The sequence below is a fragment of the Neophocaena asiaeorientalis genome, unplaced genomic scaffold (genome assembly GCF_003031525.2).
Source record: "Neophocaena asiaeorientalis asiaeorientalis breed wild unplaced genomic scaffold, Neophocaena_asiaeorientalis_V1.1 scaffold407, whole genome shotgun sequence".
NCBI classification, from domain to species: Eukaryota; Metazoa; Chordata; class Mammalia; order Artiodactyla; family Phocoenidae; genus Neophocaena; species Neophocaena asiaeorientalis.
In genome coordinates this window covers 242,474-263,955 of record NW_020174060.1, presented here as the reverse complement: position 1 = coordinate 263,955, position 21,482 = coordinate 242,474, and the positions used below count along the sequence as shown (strand labels likewise).

Genomic DNA, 21,482 nt, shown 5'->3' with positions numbered 1-21,482 from the left:
TCCCCTCTAATCTGGTGGCCTTTAGTTTTGAGGCCAAAGAGCTCTGCTCCACTCCACAGACTCACTGGCCACGTGGGGGCAAAGAAACCGATGTGGTGCCCATGGGGGCAGAGGTGGCAGGGTTGGAGGGTCACAGAAAGCACCTGCAAGGGGCCAGCTTTCCACCTGGCGAGACGACGCTGTGAGGCCTCCCCAGATGCTCGGTTGTGAGAGGTCATTTTATCAGGAGGAATAATTTGAAAATGAAAGTGGTGATTTAAATTGTGTTCGGCAGGAATCGAAAGCCCATGTGTAATGAGCTTCACTGATTCAAAGAATGTTTCCTTAGATGCACTGAACTGTTGGCCAGCGGAAGTATTTAACAGGGCTAGCTGTCCAAATTGGTGGTCATGTACTGAATCCAAAACATACTGCAGTCAGAGGGGCACCACTGTCCCCAAGCGACAGGGCACCCACTAGTGCCCCAGAGCCCCACAAAAGCCACTGCCTTTCCCTGATCAAACCTGGCCTTGATATCCATCACAGTGGCTGGGCTGCATGAGGAGGCCCTGAAGCCCAGGGGTGGCGCGTGTAGACCTGTGACGTGTGTTGCTGGGACTTCAGTCGTCACGGGCACCTTCCCGTAGGGATCAGGCACTGATACAGAGGAAAACAGGCTTGTGCCTGCCTGTTCCAAAGGTACTGGTCCTCAGTCAGCATAAAAAGCTCTAAGTGGTTCAGGTAAAATAAAAAGGTGCTAAAAGGAGAGCTATTGCTTAACGGGTAGTTTCTGACATTACGGGAAAATTCGAGAAATGGATAGTGTACCTTAAAGATGGTTAAAATGGTGAATGTCATGCTGCGTATATTTCACCACAATTTAAAAACACACATAAAACAAATATAAAGTAAAAGGTACCTGAAAGAGGTGAGCTCCCAATTATCTGAAAGCTCTGGCCTTCCAGAAGAGTCATTCCTTCAGCCTGGCCAGCAGGCGTGGCAGCCTGTGGAGGCTGAGCTCACGGGGGCCCCCAGGCCCCAGTGGCTCCAGGGTCCAGGCCGGTGTTTTTCTACCTCTTCCCGAAGCTGCAGCTGCGGTACGGGGCAGAGAAGGCCCTGGTGGAGCCCATCTCTCATGTCTGCATTAGGATCTCCCTTATGAGTTTACATGGGCAAAAGGGTCCTTCAGCTGAAATGTTTGGAACTGTCTGCCCTAGGTTTTCCTGTAATTACTGTAATGTCAGCCTCACACACACACACACACACACACACACACACACACACCTCAAGTGCTCTCAGCGTTCAAAGCGACAGCCTGGGGCAGGGGTTGAGGGGGACTGGGAAGTGGGGTGGCTGAACTCACTGCCCCAGAACAGTGTGGTGTCCATATATCATACTGCCTCCTTTGAGCTGGTGTTTTGTTTCTTTTTTATCCAATTGCCTGATTTTTGTCTCATCTTAGGCCCACTGCAGTGATTGCCCTGGGAGGGCGGGGGCTCTGGGGTCCATAGGGCAACTCCCCTGGAAGGGGTGGGAGGTAAAGAAGCCTGGTCACTGTGCCGAGCGAGGGGCAGAGTTCCCAGGCCTGGGCCGGTCCCCTGTCCTGGGGCCAGAGCCACCGTGCAGCCCAGCTACACCCAGAACAGGGCCTGCCACAGAGGCTGAGAGCGGGTCTCAGACCAGGGGCTGCTCCATCCCAGAAGCGGTAAGCGGGTGGCTGGGGAGGGGTCTCCACAGGGTACTTCCCACTCTCAACGGCACCTGCCCCCTGCCCAGGAGACACCAGGACTAACTGCTGTGTTTCCTCACCACCAGCTCCAAGTGCATCAGCTGACGCAGACCATGAACTGTGTGACCCCGGGAAGCTTAATGGACCGAACTGGAGACACTCTCCTGACCAACGAACAGCAGGGCTTGTTGCGACCACGTGTCCTCCCCGGAGCGCTGGCTTTCGGTGTGTGATCAGCGCCAACACCAAGCACTCCCTGATCTAGCGCTTGACAAACACCTGATCTTCCCCAGCAGATTTCTGCACGGGGTGTGTGTGTGTGTGTGTGAGTGTGTGTCCGTGTGTATGTGTGTCCGTGTGTGTGTGTGTCCCTGCCGGGCAAGCACAGGCTGGGCTTTGTCAGTTCTTAGCCCCCTAGTCTGTGTTTGCTCCATCCTTGGACGTGACCTCAGTGTCCTGGTCCCACCGTGTGGTTCTACAGGCCACCAGCAACTCCTGCTCAGCTACAGAGAGACGGGGAAGACAGGGCTGGGGAGGGGGCCGTGGTGGGCTCCCACCTGCCCCTCTTCTCTTACCTGTGCTGCTGTCGCCAGCCAGGCCACTCTCCATCCCCGGAGGCCCCTCGGCATCAGCACAGCGGCTCCCTGCCCGGCCGTCTGTGGGTGAGATGGGAGCAAAGGAAAGAGAGTTGGCCTGTGGGACAAGGACAAATGCCACTCACAGGAAGCAGTTCCTCTTTTTCAAAAGCTTTTCTATGACCTCTGTCGAAATGAGCAGGATTATTTTTAAAAGCACATATACCTGCCAGGCGGGTAAAATGTGTATAATTCCCATTTTATGAAGAATAAACTGAGGCCAGAGAGGGCCGCTGACATGCCCCAAGCCACAGAGGTGGCCGAACGGCAGAGCTGGGCAAGGTCCCTGGGCTTCTAACTCCCAGACCAGAGCCTCATGCCCACACTCTCATCACCTGCGGGGTGGGGTGTGAAGGGTGCCACAAGAGAGAACCAGGAAACTCAAATAAGTTTAGAGACACCCCCTACCCTGCAACGTGGTCACGAGGACACCCTGGAGGGAAGAACCGTCCCTCCAAAATCGCCAGCCACCCCGTCTCTCAAAGCCCCCGTCTAGGTTCCAGTACAAACCCTTCTGGGGCCTCACAGCCACCCCCCACCCCTGGGCAAGAATACACGTGGCCAGCCTGGGTCCTAGGGACCTGATCCCTCATCCACCAATCTGGGGCTCATCTTTTGTTACTCTTCAGTCTTTTTTTTTTTTTTTTGCGGTACGTGGGCCTCTCACTGTTGTGGCCTCTCCCGTTGCGGAGCACAGGCTCCGGACGCACAGGCTCAGTGGCCATAGCTCACGGGCCCAGCCGCTCCGCGGCATGTGGGATCTTCCCGGACCGGGGCACGAACCCGTGTCCCCTGCATCGGCAGGCGGACTCTCAACCACTGCGCCAGCAGGGAAGCCCCCTCTTCAGTCTTTTGAACATCTCCCGACTGGCTCATTTGGTGCCTGGAACGTGACTGGGATGGGTCCTGCTGGTCTGACCCCTTGGCGCGGCCCCTGCCCCTTCCAGGCCCCAGCCTAAACGTCACCTCCTCTGACTGGCCTTCCCTGGCAGCCCCGTGTAAAGTCACAACCCTAGCCCCACCTCCCATTCCTCTGACACTTTTTGCCACCGGACAGGATATTTACTTCTCTGCTTATTCCCCGACAGGAATCGAGGACAGGACTTCCCGGGCTCACTGCCGAGTGCCAGGGTCCGGGCCAGAGCCCGCACGTGGAGGGCACCAAACAGCCGTGTGTGGCACGAACATGCCGCTGGTTACGTGCGCTCAGGGATGTGGCCGCTGCACGTGGTGCTGTGGGCGGCCTCCCCCGAGGTCGGGGATCTCGTTTCCTACGCCTGCACCCCCGGGCCCCTGCACTCCCAAACAGGCCCCAGCCTCTGCCCCACGAGACGGGAGGTTGGGCTCACGCTGCAGGACCAGGAACCTCTCCTCGGCCACCGCTCGGGCTCGGGGAAGCCAGTCTCCCCTTGCTCCACACCTCAGGCCCCAGAGAGCCTCCCAGAAACCCCATTCTAAGGGTCTCCCCGCTTCCTTCTCCCAGGTCCCCTTCCAGCAGCTACTCCGGGGACAGGGACCCAGGCTGGAGATATGGACCCTGCCCGGAGAGGTGGGGGGCAGGGGTGTCAGGGAGATACGAATCTGAGAAATAGAAAACTCACCCTCCCTGGTGCAGAAAGGGAAAGAGAACCCTCCCCTTTCTTTCAGAGTATTTTCTTTAGAAAACTTCTAATTGGAAGTTCTTTCTCTGCCCCTTAGAGGTGTATATAAATCTTTTTAAAGCTCACTAAGCCTCCTGCTGGCTTTACAACCCAGGACCGTCTTTCTCGAGGACCTGGGAGCCATCTCTCCGAAATGCAAACATCAAGGGAACAGCGGCCAGCGTCCCCTGCCCGTGGGAGGTGGGAGCCTAACTCTCCAGCAGCACCGGGCTCAGGGCTGCAAACCTCGTCCCGTCACCAGGATACAAGAAGTGGATGTTTCCTTTGCATAAAGGCAATTAGCTATCACGGGTGGCCTCCCAATTCCAGGCGAATTTAGGGTGAACTCTGTGTGACAAATGGTGCTGTCAAGTCCTCTTACCCGAGGGCTGGCTGTGCTTTCCCTGGAGAACACGTGTGCAGTGGGGCTGCCCCTGCTGGACTGTGTAACAGGTGAGATCTCTGTCTACAGTCTCTCAGCAAATTGCCTGTGATGTGCACCATGTTCCAGTCTGATGCTTATTCAGTTAAAAACTTGTTTTCTTTCTCTCCTTTTGCGGGGAGTTTTTCTGAGTTGGCAGGAGATTTGGTTTTTAATTCTATTTCCCCAAAAGGGGTCTGTTACGCGCTCCTGCTGTGGGTTACTATAGACACTGACACCTGCCTGTGGTGTAGAGAAAAGGGGGCCACAAATGAGGGCAGGAGAAGGCCCCCCCTTGGGGCCCCTGATGGATGCCAATGCTCCTGCCTTAGCACCACATTTTCCTTCCAGGTCACTCTGCATCCCAGGCCGTGGGGTAGCCTCTCACCAACTGGAGATTTAATGTCTGCCTAAGGAGACTCAAAGGACTGGCGGACAAGGAGGCCGCTTTGATATGGGGAACCTCAGACAGGGGGGTGGAGGCTCGGGCCACAACTCAGGGCGAGGACAGCGGGTGGGACTTGAGCTCATTTACAAAACCCCTACACAACACAACTGAGCCCCCTTAAGCCAAATCAAATCAGTCCTACTTGATCCATTCTGTCTTGAGAGGTGTTACGGACTCAAAATCGCCTCAGGTGGCAGAAGGGCTTCAATTCTTGGTGACCAGTTCACAGGGAGTCTCTGAGCTGCACCAGAGCTCATGGTCCGAGAAAGAAGAGAAGTGGAAATGGAAGGAAAGGACCCTCGTGGGCCCGAGGGGAAGAAGGAAGAAAGGAGAGGGCAGGGGCTATGTCTTGGGGGGCCCATCTCCACCTGTGTGCTCAGGTGGGATGTGTCTGGAAAACAGGCCAACAGGTGTCCTCAGACAAACCCCTGAGACAAGCCGAACGGCAGAAGGTCCCTGCGTGTGGCAGCGTCTTTCCAGGCCGACCAGGCCCCCGCACACCCCACCCTGATGCACCGCACTGCACACCTCTTCTCGCCCCACCAGACACATCACTCAGCTGACTGGAGAGAGAGATGCCCAGGGACACGGCGAGCAGGCCGCCCAGCAGAAGACCCTGGCCAGAAAACAGGAGGCAACGGGGGCCAATCCCCATCCACCAGTGCCCACACCGAGTCCCTAAGGGCCACACCCAGCTCCCCGACCCCAATCTCTGATGACCTTTGCCCTTCCTGCCCAGCAGGTCCCCTGGAGGGTGGGACACATGCAGGGGGTGGGTCTCAGGACAGGGCCCCAGTCACCTCCTCCTTCCCAGCCCCTGGCTCTGGGTCAGGCCGCAGTTGGGATGAGAGCCCCTTGACGGGGAGGCTTTGCGGGACAGCTGCCATGACAACTGCCACGTCACACAAGGCGGGACTGTGGCCTGGGGCAGGTGCTGAGGTCTGGGGGCAGGGAAGGTATCAAAGGGGTTCGATCTTAGCAGAAATTTGGGGGGAAGGCAGACAGCAGCTGGGGGTGCACAAAGGCCATGGGCCGGGAGAGGCAGTGCAGGGACACGTCTGGGTCACTCCTTACCCTCCAGATCTCAGGGCCCTGGACCTTTTCCACCAGCCAAGTACACCTCTCTTCACAGACTCAGGCCCCACATGGGGAAGAAGGAGATGGCACCTCATGTGTCCTCTGTCACCAGTGGAGTAGGGACCGGCCATGTGCCCTCCACCAGTAGCTCAGGCTTTGAGGGATGCATCTCCCCAACTCCAGCCGAAGGCCCAGCTCACAGGCCCTGCTCAGCTAGGAGCCCCACCCAGGGCGACACCATGTGCCACCGTTCACCCATGCGCACGGTCCCTCCCCACAGGAAACCGCGCACAGGAGGCAGTCTTCCCAAGGTACGCTGCCCACCAAGCTGACCGCCCTCACACCAGTAGCTCAAGTCCCGCGGGGAGCAGCCCAGGCCAGCGTTTGGAAGGGGATGGGCGAGGGCCCGCAGCCTCCAGCTAGCCCTCACCCTGAGGATGTGCTCTCGGAGTCCTCCGGGGGGATGGAGACTCTGTCTGTCCTTCCCTCATTCACTGAGAGGGCGGGGGCTTCCCTGGTCACCTCGGTATTGACCTGGCTCTGGAAAGAAAAGGGGGTGACGAGCCAAGACTCGGTAGGGACAGGGAGACCGACTGTGTACCAGGCACTCAGCAAGCTCCGCCCACTTCATCCTAAGGAGCCACGGCTCTGAGACGTTAAGCGGTTTGCTCAAGGTCACACAGCTAGTAAGTGCTGGAGCCAGGACCGGCGAACTGGGGTAGGCCTGCCCCAGCCAGAGGCCCTGCTCCTGGACCATGCTGCCTCCAAGAGAAGGTGCAGAGTGTACCAAACCTCAAGCCACCTGGGCCTCATTTTCAGGAGTCTGGCCTCTAGACCCACATGTTGGTTATTTAAGTGTGTATAAATTAAGTTTAAAATTCAGTTTCTCATCCACACTGGCCACGCTTCAAGTGTTCAACAGTCACACGTGGCTAGAGCCACCATAACATCCAGCAGAAAAGAAGACTTCCAGGTTCACGAAGTTCTGCTGGGCGACACTGCTCTAGATATAAAGCTCCAGGATGGCGGTGGCCCTGCCTGCCGGGGCCTGGGATGCAGAAGGCGCTCAGTTTATACTGGGTGAATGAATAAATGAATGAACGAATGGAAGAAATGGGAAGACGGGGCCCCTCTGGCCCCAGTGCTTCATCACCAACAACAAATACCTCAGGACAGGTTAATGATGTCCCCGGCCTGGGAAATGGATTTCAGTTAATATCAGTGGATGTTTCATTTAAAATATACAATCATAGGTGGTTGCCAAGGGGGAGGGGGTTGGGGGAGGGATGGAGTGGGAGGTCAGGGTTAGCAGATGTCAGCTTTTATATATAAACGGATAAACAACAAGGTCCTACTGTAGAGCACAAGGAACTATAGTCAATATCCTGTGATAAACCATAATGGAAAAGAGTATATAAAAAAAGACGGCTGCCCTGGTGGCGCAGTGGTTGAGAGTCCGCCTGCCGATGCAGGGGACACGGGTTCGTGCCCCAGTCCGGGAAGATCCCACATGCTGCGGAGCGGCTGGGCCTGTGAGCCATGGCCGCTGAGCCTGCGAGTCCGGAGCCTGTGCTCCGCGAAGGGAGAGGCCACAACAGTGAGAGGCCCGCGTACCACAAAAAAAAAAAAAAAAAGAATGTATACATGTAAAACTGAATCACTTTGTTGTACAGCAGAAATTAACACAACATTGTGAATCAACTATACTTCAGTAAAGAATATTGATAAAATACAGTCATAGGCATACGCGAAGAAACTGATCTAAACACTAAATGCACACAAACATATCCAGAGACGATCATATCTAACATCCACGGCGGCTAAGTACACAAACGTTCAAAGATACAAAAATACAGAGATACTCATACACATGAGAATACCTGCAAAATTGCATATGCAAAGCACCGAGAGATTGAAATATTAAAACATCCACCCATACACCTACAGATCCAGAGACACAAGTGTGCCAACGTGAACCGCACGAGCACAAATCACTCCCCTTTCACACTGGAGAAAACAGCAATGGACTCCCTGCTGACACAAGTAACCTCACAATCCATGACCATCCCTCCAGGTCCACTGCTCCAAGGAACGGAACTCAGGGGATGATGCAGCCACCGGGAGAGGGAGCGACAGTGGGTGATGGGGAACAGTCACCTGCTGGGGTACCGGTGGGGTAGGCTGAGGGGAGGGGGGCGGCGTGAGGCAGCAGTGCTGCAGCTGGAGGGGAGAAGCTGGAGGGGCACAGAAAGCCCTAGAAAGAGGACAGGGCTCTGCCCGGCCAGCCAGTGCAGCCCCAGCCCCAAGGCCACGCTGCAGGGGTCTGGCCAGGAGGCGGTGGCAGGCCGTTCCCCTCTCCCCTGGGAACCTGAGCCCAGACTCCTCGGCCGAGTCTGCCCCTCGCAGTGCACTCGCATTGGCTGCCCCTCTCCACAGACCCACGCACACCTGGACCCAGGATCAGGAGCCCTGAGTTCTAGCCCACCTGTCCTTGGCAAATCACTTCACCTCTAGGCCTAGGTTCCCAATGGCGAAGGTGACTGAAAACGCCTGCTTCGGGGGCTTGCTGTGAGCATCAGGTTGGGGTACACACTAGACTTTCGAAATGGTCTTTTCTCTCTTTCTCGCGGCCTGAGAACAATCCACACCCGAAGGTTCTGAGCCCTCTCTCCGAGCACCCCATGGCCAGCTCACCCTTCCTAAACCGTTACCCTTCAAGCTGCTTCAGAAGCTCTGGAGGCCCCCCGCGCCCACACAGGAAGCCCAAACTCTGCTCAAAACGGGAGCCCACCTCGCAGAGGAACCGGGCGTGGACAGCTTTCATGGTCAAGGCTACCTGCAGAGCTGTGCTGACAGAGCAGCTCCAGGTACCGCCTCTCCCGGGAGATGGAGACTGGGTGGGGAGACGGCCTCCTCCGGGCCAGGCTGTGGGCCAGGGGTAAGGAGAGCAGGGCTGGGTCTGGGCCCTGAGCGCCAGGCAGGGGCTGGACTAAAGAGAGCCGTGGACGCTTCTGCCGGCTCAGCTCAGGCGATCCCCACGGCCTCACACCCCGACTTCGTTGCGGGGAGGAGCTGGTGTAGCCTTTGTCTCCCAGGACTGACTGCACAGCCCCCAGGCCCTCTCCCAAAGCCAGTCCTACGCAGGCCACTCCCGCGCGAGGCCTGGTCCCTGGGCTTGTGCTCTGGCTCATCTCTGGATGATCAGCGCTCTCTCCAGGCATCGGTCCCCCATCCCCGCACCCACTTCACCTTCCTCTCCTCCAGCGTTTCTGACCGAGGAGGAAATGCAAACCATTCCCAACAAGTGGCTTTAAAATGGTATCGGAAAGGCAGGGCAACTGCTGTTCCCACCTTCTATGGCCCGGTGCCCGAGGACAGACAGGCAGGCCGAGGTCCTAGCCCAGACCAGGTGAGCGTCACCTCCACCCACCACCTAGAAGCCTGCCTCCACCCCACATCCCAGCATAAGGCATGCCCGGCATCCTTCTACAACTCCCAGAACAATCCCCGAGCCCCTCCAGCGCCCCCACCCCATCCTTCTCTCCCATCAGCCTCCCTGCTCCTCCCTCATTCCTCTCCGACTTCCCAGATCTACTCACCACCGGATCAGGTGTCCCCATGCACCCTCACTGTTACCTCTTCCAAGCCCTCGCCCGTCCTCCCCCTTCTCCCCATCCCCCCCTTCCTACTCCAGCATCTGCAGACCTCAGCCTCCCAAGCACCGTGGGGTCCTCAGTCCCAGGAGAGGGGACAGCGGTGGGGAGGAAGAGGGCGGGGCAGGCCATCGTCCCACAGAAAGACCACACGTAACGGAAGGAGCCCAGGACAGGGAGGCCAGAGACCTTGGGACCGGATTTGCTTCTGGTTAGTCACGTGACCCCGGGCCAGCCACTTTCCTTCCCTAGGCCTCAGTTTCCCCATCTGCAAATGGAAATAGTGCTTGGTCCTCTGTACAGAACTGTTATATCAAGCAGTGGGAGGGAAACATTGCGAAAGGACTCTGGAAAATGTTCACAAAGGTGCAAGATGAATTCTTTTTAGGTCACTGCATTGCCATCACCCCCTCCCCACTACCCAGTTGTCAGAACTGATAGGAAGAGCCCAGTTCAGTGACTTCAGTTTGCTTCCGCCAGCATTCCCTGGGAACCAGGTCCAGGGCCGGCCAGGGCAGCCAGGGCAGCTGCCTTATCCCATCATGCCCGCCCACCTCCCAGAGGTCCCGGATTCAACCCCTTGCCAGTCCCCAAAGCACCTCCTTCCAGGACCCCTGCCCCACCTGCCCTGCCCAACATGCACACCTTTGCTGGGACTGTCACTCCCCCACCTCCCCGCTCCCAGGCCTGTCCCCCACCCATGACATCCCCATCCCCAGTCTTTGCTCACCTGTCTCCCTTTAGAGGATAGAACATCACCCACATTCTTCTGCCCCAAATCTAAGACTCAGGAGCCCGCCAGGGCCTGGGGACCCCCATTACCTGATCGAAGGCAAAGGATGAAACCAACTGCTAACAACACTTTGGACAGTTGTCACATTTTGATTTATAAACACTTTTTCACCCTTGCTGCATTCAAAGGAGCTTGGCAAGGATAAGGAGTGTTTCCCCCTTTTTGGATGAGGAAAGCAAGGCCCAGAGGGGACATTCCCTGCCTCAGAGAAAGTTAGAACTCAGGTCTCCTGCCCACCTGGCCCACTCTCCCTTGCAGGCCACCCCAATCCTAGGAAACCTTAGATTCCTCAGCTTAACCCTCACCAGGGGAGCAGGTGCCTGGACCAGCTCTGCACTTGGCCCTGGGCATCCTTTGCCCCTCCAGGCGGGACTCACGAGGCCTCTCAAAACTGCCACCACCTTTCACTACCGCAGAGCACAGCCCTCACAATCCACAGGTCACTAAATCATACCAGTGCTGTTTTAATACCTCCAGCGTCTGCCACCGCTGCTGCCTTGGTTCAGGCCTCAGCACTGCTCACCTGGAGACTGCACTGCTATCATACCTCATCTTGCCCCTCCAATCCATCCACCACCCAGACTCAAAGCAATTTTCCTAAAATTACAATTTAGACATGTTACTACTTTGCTTAAAACACTTCAGTGGGTCCCCAGCACTTTCAGGTACTGCTAAAGATTTCTTGGCAAGACCATTTAAAATCTGGCCTCTGCTCACCTCTCACTGTACCACCAACCTACCCCCATTGTCCCCAGATGCAACCCCTTGACCCTGCCGTGTCTAGGGACACCTGTGATCAGTCTTGGACTACCCTTGCCCAACTCTTCTCTGCCCAGCCCAGGTCCAGGATCACTTTCACCAGGAAGCCTTTGTGGATACACCAGGCTCAGTTAGGGGCCCTTCTCTGTTTAACCTGTGTACCCACCCAACCCAGTACCATCTACATAGTATAATAATAATTTGTCTCCACAAGAAGACTGTAAACATCTTAACACAGGGAGTGTTTCTCTCTCCCCAACACCCAGCACAAGGTCCAGCATACTGTAAACCATTCGTAAAAATTTTAACAAAGGAACATTTAGATGAAAGAAACTTAAGTCCAAAACAGATTAGAAGCATAGAGTCATGGAACCTTAGCATTGAAAGGAGACTAATACCCTCTAATATTCTCATTTTACAGGTGAACACCTGGACCCAAAATGCACACCTAATAGTGGAGCCTGGACATAGCCGGCCTCGAGTCGGGGCTCTGACCACACCCCACCCCAGGTCTGGTGGACCAAGACACACACCAGGCTCCATCCTCCCAAAGGGCTGGAGGGGGCGGCATCTCTATACCCTCCACCTTCACGAGGGAAGAAACCCCCAGCGCCTACCCCCAGCCCCACTGAGATCTTGGCTCCTATGCCTGTCTTCCGAGGATGGAGGTTTTGGGGAGACCCCTACACACACACCTCCAATTTCTGTGGTGCTTCCCTCTCATTGTTCTCGCCCCCGATCCTCAGGCCCACTCATTTAATCATTTATTAAGCACCTACTATGTGTCACTCTGCGGCGAGCACTGGGGTTCCCGCCCTGCAAGAACTCGATCTTTGGGGGAGGCTGACACCGCTCCCGAATATCGGGACAGGCTCTGGCAGAGCGCGCCCGGAGGAGCCGGGGGTGGGGGCAGTCCCCGCGCTCACCTCCGCGCCTCTCCCGCTCTCACGCCCCGCTCCAGCTCTGACCCGGCCTGAAGCCCCTTCCCACGCACGACCCGGGCCCCTTTCCCAGTGAGCTGTGCGGGGGTAAAGTTCGGGGCTGAGAACGCGGGGGGCTCGGGGGACCCCGAGGCCGCCTCCAGCCCGAGTCTGGGTGGAGACAGCGCTGGAGGAGCGGGGCCGGACGGTGGCCCCGCGGCACGGTCCGTCCCTCCGCACGCCCCTCCCCGCCCGGATTCAGAGGGACTCGGAGGGAGGGGACGGGAATAAATACCTTTGACTTTGTGGCTAAGGTTAACGGGAACTGCCACCCCGGGGCGACTTGAGCACTGAGCTCCCCGGCCCCGCCAGTCCCGGGGCAGGCGGGGCGGGCACGCGCCCCTGATTGGCTGGCGGGCCTGGCCGTCCCCGGGGCCGCCCCGCCACCTAATTGGCTGCACCTCTCAGATGACCAGCTCAGCCCTATCGGAGAAGTCTGCGGGGCGGCTCCTTTGTTCTCCGGAGCCAATGGCCTGCGTGGGCGGGCTGACCTCGCCTCCCGAGGGGCCAGTCGCGGCCCCGCCAGGCATTAAAGCGTTGGCCGTGGGGCGCTGGGCCCGGTCTCCCAGGGGAGGAGGGGCGGGGGCAAGTCCGGAGAGCTGGTGACCCGACGGCGCTGCAGCACCCTCTCCTTCTCTCCGTGGAGCTCTCCCTCCCCGTCCAGGCCGCGCAGACGCGCGCTCTGAAACCGATCCAGTCGCTCGGCAACTCTCGGTCCGACGCCTGCGACGCGCCCGCACCGCCCTTGGTGCCGGGATCCGGGGGAACAAGACGCACGAACCCCGATCCGACGATCACAGTCGAGTGTGCATGTGACATGGTTGTGGCACTTGGCACTACGGCACACCAGGTGTTAGAGTGAGATGTGCGAGTCTCGTGCGACGGGAGAGAAATCGCCCTCCGCACTCACGCGGCCCTAGGCACGTCGTAGCCGCGTGATAAATGAACCTGGGGTCTCCAGGAGAGACTTAGACATCATTAAGTCCAACCCCTCCCTTTTTGTTGAGGAAAGAGCGACCAACGTTCCTAGGTCGAGTGTTACTGCTGATTTAGAGGCGGGGTCCAGATAGCCAAGGAGAGTTTTCTGTTCCCAGAGACAGTCAGGAAAGAGAATTTTCACATCTACTCACCCAGATCGGAAGGAAATGCTCCTTTATGTCAATAAAATTCCTCACACTGCTACCTCAAAGGGGGCCGGCCAGCCAGGGCAACTCCCACTGGCAGATTCTCTCCGGAGCTGCCCAGAAACCGCCTTTGGGACAGGAGGTGGATATCAAGAGAAGCTGGCCTCACTCTGAGACTTGCTACAAACCTTACTGTTAAGCCTATGGACCTTATTCTAATGGGTCAGCAGCTGCCTACTAAGCGTTTGCCATGGGCCCAGCTGCCGTTAAGCCTCATAACACAACAGAAACGGGGGTGCCAATTCTATCAGTTTTGCCACAATCTTCTCGTGCAGTTTTTACAAAAGATACTTTCTGTCCCTGGACTTTGACTTATTCATCTGTAAGAGTTAATAATTTTCTAGTTACAGTCGGCCTTCCGTATCCACAGGTTCCACGTCTGTGATTTCAATCAACAGCAGACTGAAAATATTCAGGGGGGGGCGGGAAACTCCAGAAAGTTCCAAAAAAGCAAAATTTGAATTTTCCCAGGCACAGGGAACTATGTATATAGCATTTACGCTGTATTAAGTATTGTTCGTAATCTAGAGGTGATTTAAAGTATACAAGAGGACATGAGTGTGTAGGTTATATGCAAATACAATGCCATTTTATATATAAGGGACTCCAGAATCCAAAGATTTTGTTATCCACGGGGGGGCGGGGAGGGGAGTGTGGGGGGATTCCTGGAAACAATCCCCAGAGGATACTGAGGGACAACTGGGTTTGTGCAGGACCCTAATTGGTTCTATCCTCTACAGAAGCATTTGTAAAGTGTAAAACCCTGCCCAGAGGCCAGAAATCACTAGGCCATCAACTCTTTAAATAGAGTCTCATTCATCTTATTTTCTGAGTACCTAGTGAGAGTTCAACCAAGACTTGTGGAATTCCAGCATTGTAGCTCCACATCTGCCACTGGCTATGAGTGGGAAAGTCATTTCCACTCTCTGGGCCTGTTTCTTCCTTCCACAGAGTGAAAGACTTCCTCCAGATTGACATTTCATGACCAAGGGTACTTCAAGGATGGAAAAAATGAAGCACACCTGGGATCCTATTTCCATTAAGCAAAAAAAGGGGAGGCTGCACGTGTGAGTTTGCAAATGCACAGGAAAAATGTCTGGAAGGCCACCCTCAAACTCTTTACAGGATTCAAAGAGAAAAGCCATGGGGTCGGGGGAGTGGGGGAAATAAAGAACTTTTACATTAAAAAATAAATCTAAATTTTGTCCGCATTGTTTAATTTTGACAAGATAATTTAATACTTTTGTGATTATAAAAGAAGGAGAAACAAAAACAAAAACCAAACCTGGACTCTTTAGAAGAGGGCAGCTCCCGTCAGCAAAGGGCTGACCCCTCGAACGGGGCAGTCCCTCCTTCAAGACTGCTGTCAGCATGTGCTCTGCTGAGCAAGGACTTGGGACCCACTTGGCCCCCTAAGAGACTTGGGGAGGAACCATGGGCAAGTTCACTCTGTTCTTACTTTACCAGCCCCTTCAAGGCCACTTCCATGGCTTTCCCTGAACTTTGGTCCTCTCCTCACCATCTCTGCTCAAAAGCAGCGGACAGCATAGCATTAGAGGACACAATGCCGGGCATTTCCTTTACAAGTAATGATTTTTCGAAAAGTCAGGAACCCTGATCAGATTCCTTCTACTTCACCCTTCCCCTCCCCCATCCTAACCCTGGATACCTGAGGACCTGTCCCCTGTTCCCTGCCCATAATCCCCAGACATCTAGCTACTTTCCTCGTCACCCCGCAAAAAGCACTGCTCCCGTCACTTGAAGCCCTGAGCTTCCTTAGAGAGACATATTTAAGTGAGGATTTCTGGAGACAATGCTCCCAGGCCCTGAGAGTATTTGCCATCAACTACACAGGTTTTTGTTTTGGTTTTTTTTTTTAACTACACAGGTTTTGAAGTGGCCTCCTAACCCCATAAAGCAACATAAGGCTCTGTCTGCTTCCATCCGACACACTTGGAACCCCACCAAACCCTCATCCATCTCTCTCCACTCACGATTTGTGTACAGGTGTAAGTCCCCCCAGACTTAGGCCTCTTAGGGGTAAGACTCTTCTTTTTGTAAAGCCCCAGTTTCCATCACATCAAGCACACAGTAGACATTTAATACTTGTCTTCACCAAAAGCAGCAGCACTGCAGTTGCTCAATAAACATGCAGCGGTGGTCAAGAGCCTGGGTTTTGGGTTGAATACACCCGGGTTTGTATTGCCTCTGATGATTACCAGTTATATGACCTTGAGCAAATGTTTTCATCTGTAAAAAAAGAGTACCTGCTGAACTCTAAATTGTCAGATAATTGAAGTAAACGTCTTTGCAAGGTGCCATCATATTAACAAATTGTGGTTGCGCCAGGCTCTGTGCTAGGTGCTGGAAATCTATGCAGAAACTACTAAGACAGACAGAAAAAGGGCCTATTGCTACCTGTCAAAAGTAGGCACTCAAATGCATATGAAGCAACCAGTGCAGGGAAGCGTACACGTCTGCTACAGATACGGGAACCGTAGCAGGCCAGCCAGGGAGGCACAGCAGGACAGAATCAAGTCAGACGTTTTCTCCCTGACAACTGACACCCAGCAAGGCTGACTTGACCCCTAGAGAGGAAAGCCCACTTGCTGGGTGTGCCTGACCCCACCCCGGGGAAGTACGGGCGGATGTGCAGAGAAGCTTGACAAGCCGGCCACTCGGCCTGTCACCCACCCCAACGCCCAGCCCTGTCGGAGGAGAGCTGCTGCCCCTCCCTCCAACTCCACAGCTCCCCAGGACAAAGGAACACTTCTCAGCCACCGGTTCTAAAACCAGATCTTTATTCTCTAGTTTGAAAAGGAGGATAAGTGGTTGTGTTTAGTTCCAGAGAACAAGGCCCAACAGTAGAAATTACAGGGAAGCAGACTTCATTCATTATAAGGAAGAATTTCTAACAATCAGAATTATCCTACAATAGAACCAGGGCCTGGGGGGGGGTGGGGGGGAAACTCCCTGTCACCTAAGTATTCAAGCAGAAGCTGGGCATCCAGACGCTAGAAATGCTGAAGGGGAAACTCACCCCCATTTCCCATCAGCTGGCCCTCCGTTATCAACGGGGCAGTCCTCCCCACTACATGCCGAGTTCTGAAGGGAGTGAAGGCAGGCTGCGGTGTTCAGACAAAAGCCCTGACGCAGGGTGGCTGACAGCCAGGAGATGCCCTAAGCGCTGGGAGGCTGGTGGGTAAAGCAAGTCAGACAGGTGGGGAGATGCCCAGGGCAGGGGACTGGATCCTCTGGGAGGAAGGCGAGCCAAGCACTAACAGTAGATGGGTCTCTCCAAACCTGGGTGCCTGTGCAGGGGCAGGACGGAGGGGATGTGGTGAGGCAGGCTGGAGCAGCTCGGCTTCGCCTCCCAGTACTGGAAAAGGCCCAGGTGCCGCCCGAGGCCGGCTGGTTCTCCCAGGTATATCCATCCGGCCCACTTTTCCTCCTGGGCGCTCATTCACTAAGGACTGAACCACACCTACTTCCAAAAAAACGAGCTGAAGGAACTCATAACAGACAGAGACATTAAGGCGTTAACACCAGAGGAGAGGGGTCTTCCTGTCCACTGGTGGCCCCTCCGGCCGGAGGGCTCTAAGGGGTGGGTGGAGCTGCTATTGCTACTTTTCCAGGGCGCAGGGCAGTCAGCACTGAACCTTAGCAAACACCAGCTGGAGGCCGGGGTCCCTGCTCTGCAAGTGGACTCCCTGACTGCAGGGGTAGAGGACCCCCCTCTCTAACGGGACAGGCTCACTTCTCCTCTCCCCTCCCTGCCTACAAGCTGTGGCACAGGGCACAGTATGAATGATGCCCAGGCCCGACCTCCCTCGGCCCCCGCCGCCCCTGCCCCCTCAGACATCATGCTTCTTCTGATGGGCCAGGAGCTTCTCCTCGTCGTCAAAGGTCTGGCCACAGATGGCGCAGCAGAAGGCGCCGTCCCGGATGTGGCTCTTGCGGTGGGTGATGAGGTTGGACTTCTGACTGAAGCTGCGGTCGCAGTCGGGGCAGGCGTAGGGGCGCTCGCCCGTGTGGATGCGCCGATGCGACACCAGGTTGGACTTCTGGCTGAAGGCTTTGCCGCAGTCGGGGCAGACGTAGGGCTTCTCGCCGGTGTGGATGCGCCGGTGTGCGGCCAGGTAGGGCTTGTGGCGGAAAGCTTTCCCGCAGTCCGGGCAGACGAAGGGCCGCTCCGGCGCGTGGTCGCGCCGGTGGGCGGCCAGGTGGCTCCCCTGGGAGAAGCGGCGCCCGCACTCCTCACAGGCAAAGGGCCGCTCGCCTGAGTGGACCCGGGAGTGGGCCACCAGGTGGGTCTTCTTGCCGAAGTTCTTCCCGCACTCGGCGCAGGTGAAGGGCCGCTCGCCCGTGTGCTGCCGCTGATGGGCCCGCAGGAAGCGCTCCAGCCGGAAGCTCCGCCCACAGTCCTCGCAGCTGTAGAGAGAGGGCGGGGCCTCCGCCTGGCGGCCGGGGGGCTCCCCTGGGGCCTCCAAAGGCTCCGGGGCCGGCTTCAGCGGGGGCTCCGGGGCGGGCTCTGACGAGGGCTCCGGGGGGCCGGCGGGAAGCTGGGGGCTCCCCGAGCGGGGGGCACCCTGGGCAGACCCTTCGGAGCGCTTGTGGATCTTGCTGTGCGACAGCAGGTTGGGTTTGTGGCGGAAGCGGCGGCCGCACTCGGTGCACGGGTAGGGTTTCTCGCCCGTGTGGATGCGCCGGTGCGAGGTCAGGTAGGGCTTATTGGTGAAGCGCTTCCCGCACTCAGGGCACTGGTGGGGCCTCTCGCCTGTGTGCACGCGGCGGTGGGCGATCAGGTTGGGCTTGTGGCGGAAGCGCTTCCCGCAGCAGGTACACTGGAAGGGGCGGTCGACGGCGTCTCCACCGGGCCGGGGCGCGGTCACCGCAGGACGGCCCCGAGGCCGAGGCCCGAGGGCCTTGGCCGCCGCTTCCTCCAGGGCTTCGGCCACGTGAACCCGCTTGTGAGCAACCAGCTGGTCCCACTGGGCGAAGCTGCGGCCGCAATTGCCGCATATGAAGGGCCGGGCCTCGGGCGCCGGGGGGTGGCAGCGCCGCAAATGGGCCCTAAGCTGCTTTCTCCGCCAGAAGCGTCTCTCGCAGTCGGGACAGGCGATGGGCCGCTTTGCCGCCGAGTGGGCCAGCAGGTGCAGAACCAGGGCCACCCAGCCTCGGAAGCTCTGCCCGCAGAGGTGGCAGGCAAAGCCCAGGTCTGGGGTGGCGGCGGCATGGACCTGGCAGTGCAGTGCCAAGAAAGGGGCGTGGCGGAAGCGACGGCCACACTCGGGACAGGGCAGGGGCAGCCGGGCCTGGCAGCGCCGGGCATGAAGCCAGAGGGCCACCCAGCCCGGGAAGTGCCTTCGACAGTGGGCACAACGATGGGCCCGACCTAGGGCCTGGCTGCCCGACTGGGCCACGGCAGTGCCTTGTGACCTCAGCCCTTGGGGCTCCTTCTCCAGGGTCTGGGGCGACTCCTGGGAGGGCCCAGAAAGGAGTCGCGGCTGGGCGGGGCCCATGGCCACGGGGCCCCTGCAGCGACGTTCCAGCATCGATTCTTCCTCTGCTGGGGGTGGAAAGGCACAGTCACTCTACAGAGCCACACAGCCTGCCCCCAGCTCCTCCCCTGCAGACCCCAGGCCCAAGAGGAGCTCGCCCCTCTCCACTCCTGGAGCCCTGGAATCTAGACTACTAGACTACTCTTCTATTTCCTTGTATTATATGATTTAAATCTTGGGCTTCCAGATACCATTTCAAATATATCTGTCTTTAATTGTTTTTTTTTTTTAAGTTGGAAGATATTTAAATTTATTTTTACTTTCCCACATCACTAATCATGGGTATGAGTGGCTTGTTTCTCCAACCGGAAAACATAGCACTATCAAGTTACTATTTTATCCAGTGGAGAACTCAGTCTTTGGGTTAATTAAGTCTTTACTGACCCTGGAAACTACCAGAAAGAAGAACCCTGACACTCCTTGGAATCCCCCTCAGCCCGTGTCTGGCATGGAGTAGACACTCCAGTGCTGGCTGTATGAACATTCCTGCCTTAGGACGGAGCAGAAAACGCAGTCACCTCTCCCTACAGCGCTTTTACGCTTTTCCAAGTATTTCCCTTCTGCCCTCTCCTTATTTCTACTATTTCCTGTTGCCGTATCGGAGCTTCACAGCAACTCAGTGAGGCTGGACCAGAGATATTAAGTTCCCTGTTTCATAGATGGAGCAACGGTGAGGCGTAACAGGGTGACGGGACTTGCCCGAGGGCACAGAGTAAACCAACAGCAGAAGCAAGACTAGGGGACAAGTCTTCTAAACTCCCAAGCCAGTGTTCTTTCCTCTAAAATACCTGAGTCTGTAAAGATCTCACAGAAAGAAATTCCAGTGGCCTCTCATTCCTATGATCCTCTCCTGGGCTCTAATCTAATCCAATCTTGGGGAAGGCACTTTGGCCTCCCTAACCTCGGTCTCTCACAGGAGCGGCCTGGAGGGCCAGTGAAAGCGGCTCTTCTCAGGACCAGGAGGGGAACACCGGATGCTACTGCCGGCCCGGCATGACGCCAGGCCACTGCTTGCCCAGACTGTGCCCACATTCTCCCCGCCTGCCCTCCTCCACCCCCACACACAATTAGGCCGTTTCAGGAAGGAGAGCGCTCTTGAATCCCAGGAACGCCCTCGGGGGCGCTCCTGTCTCTGCCTCCCTCGGGTGATAGGGATTATTGGGGCAAGAAAAGGGGAGAGAGGAAGAGACTGTAATCTCTGGCCCCTACCGGTCCTGCCCCAACCCCGCCAGGGGCTGCCCCACATTCGGCTCTTCCAGAGCCTGGGAGCGCAGATTCCTGCAGGGTGGAGTGACGGATAGACTCCTTGGGACCTTCACTGCCTGCTCACAAGTTCCAGACACATCCTCCTCATTTCCGCAGAGCCTGTACTCCTCTCCAGAAGCACAGACATGACTCATTCCCAGCGGTCAGAATGAGCACAGCGAAGACTCCCAGGATGTGAGAACGTGACCCCTTCCCCACAGGCACCCTCCTTCCACCAGGATGGGGAGGCCTGAGCACAGGAGCCATGGAATGGTTCGAGAACCCAACAAAGAAGGCCACACTCTACCCTGCAGGCTGTGGAGCTGGAGATGAGGCTTTTTCCAGCTCCTCCCGGGGATGTTCCTGCGGCTGGAGCGCCTGCTTCCGCCCACACTCTGGTAGTCCCCAGACGTCAGAGAAAACTGCAGCAGTAAAGACACCCCTACCCCCATGGCAGAGCTCAGACCTCTGAGGGCAGAGAGGCCAGCCTTACCTGTGGGGAGGGGAGAAAAAACGTGCGTGAGGCTGTGAGCTCTCCTAGGGCAGTCATCTTTGTGTCCTCTCCAGCCACTCGCCTGGCAGAGTGACCTTAATGGATACTGGATTAATAAATGAACGTGCCCCCTTCACCAAGGCAGCACAGGGCCGCGTCTGGGGGTCACTTCCTCCACTGCTAAGGTCACAACATGAATTGTCCAGGCCGATGGCGAAAAGGCCGGCCTATGGCAGGAACTCTGGAATCCCTGCTGGCTCCCCTCCCCCCACCCTCCTCCCAGCAGGAATTCCAGGTCTGTTTCCCAGGGGGCTGCGCAGGCGAGCTCTGGTGACCAGGACTCGGTCAGAATCCGCGGGCGCGTGCTGGGTGGCAAAGGGCCGTGGAGACCCCACACCCGCCTTCTGTATTCGCGCGTGTTCCCCCCGTCCACGTTCGCGGACACACTGCTCCGCGCTCCCCGAGGGGGCCCTTTCCGGTCCCCACGCAGAGCGCAGCTCGCGGAGCCTGTGCGCAGGTGCGCGGACTCGCCCCCCCATTCGGTCCAGCAGTGTGCCCCCCCCACAAACAGCGCGCACTCGGTCACGCGCCCGGCAGGTAGGGCCGCCCCACCACGGGCCTGCGTGGAACCCCGCGTCCTGCCCGGGTCGAACCTCTCTGGCGGGGAGCGCGGAGGCGCGTCGCGCGTCCATGAGGCCGGAAAGCCGGCGCCGGCGGCCGCGCTCCCCACCCCGCCGCGGCGACAGCAGCAGGTTCGAGTTCACCACTGCCAGGCCCGTGCCCAGCCCCCCCGCCGGTTCCCAGCGCCACGTGACTACAGGAGCTGCCGAGGGTCAGTCGCGGGCTCGGGCCGGCGGTCGCGGCCGGAGGGCGGGGCGGGCAGCG

General features: G+C 57.2%; 2 protein-coding genes across 9 annotated transcripts in view; both read right to left on the bottom strand.

Annotated features, from left to right (window-relative positions):
* Positions 1-12,425, bottom strand: part of ZNF775 (zinc finger protein 775) — a 29,663-nt gene extending 17,238 nt beyond the window's left edge. The window contains exons 1-2 of the mRNA XM_024754500.1: positions 12,350-12,425; positions 2,284-2,364 (exon numbers count right to left, since the gene is read on the bottom strand). Of these exons, the coding sequence (XP_024610268.1) occupies positions 2,284-2,317 (34 nt within the window). The 5' untranslated portion in view covers positions 2,318-2,364; positions 12,350-12,425. The remainder of the gene's footprint in view (positions 1-2,283; positions 2,365-12,349) is intronic.
* A 3,657-nt stretch (positions 12,426-16,082) lies between these two features.
* REPIN1 (replication initiator 1) overlaps positions 16,083-21,482 on the bottom strand; it is a 5,798-nt gene continuing 398 nt past the window's right edge. The window contains exons 1-3 of one of the 8 annotated variants that reach the window (XM_024754521.1): positions 21,251-21,381; positions 20,412-20,597; positions 16,083-18,867 (exon numbers count right to left, since the gene is read on the bottom strand). In XM_024754521.1, the coding sequence (XP_024610289.1) occupies positions 17,153-18,867; positions 20,412-20,556 (1,860 nt within the window). In that variant the 5' untranslated portion in view covers positions 20,557-20,597; positions 21,251-21,381 and the 3' untranslated portion in view covers positions 16,083-17,152. Of the gene's footprint in view, positions 18,868-20,411; positions 20,619-21,250; positions 21,382-21,482 lie in introns of those variants that run through there. The other 7 variants (XM_024754524.1, XM_024754519.1, XM_024754520.1 and 4 more) reach the window with 7 other exon arrangements.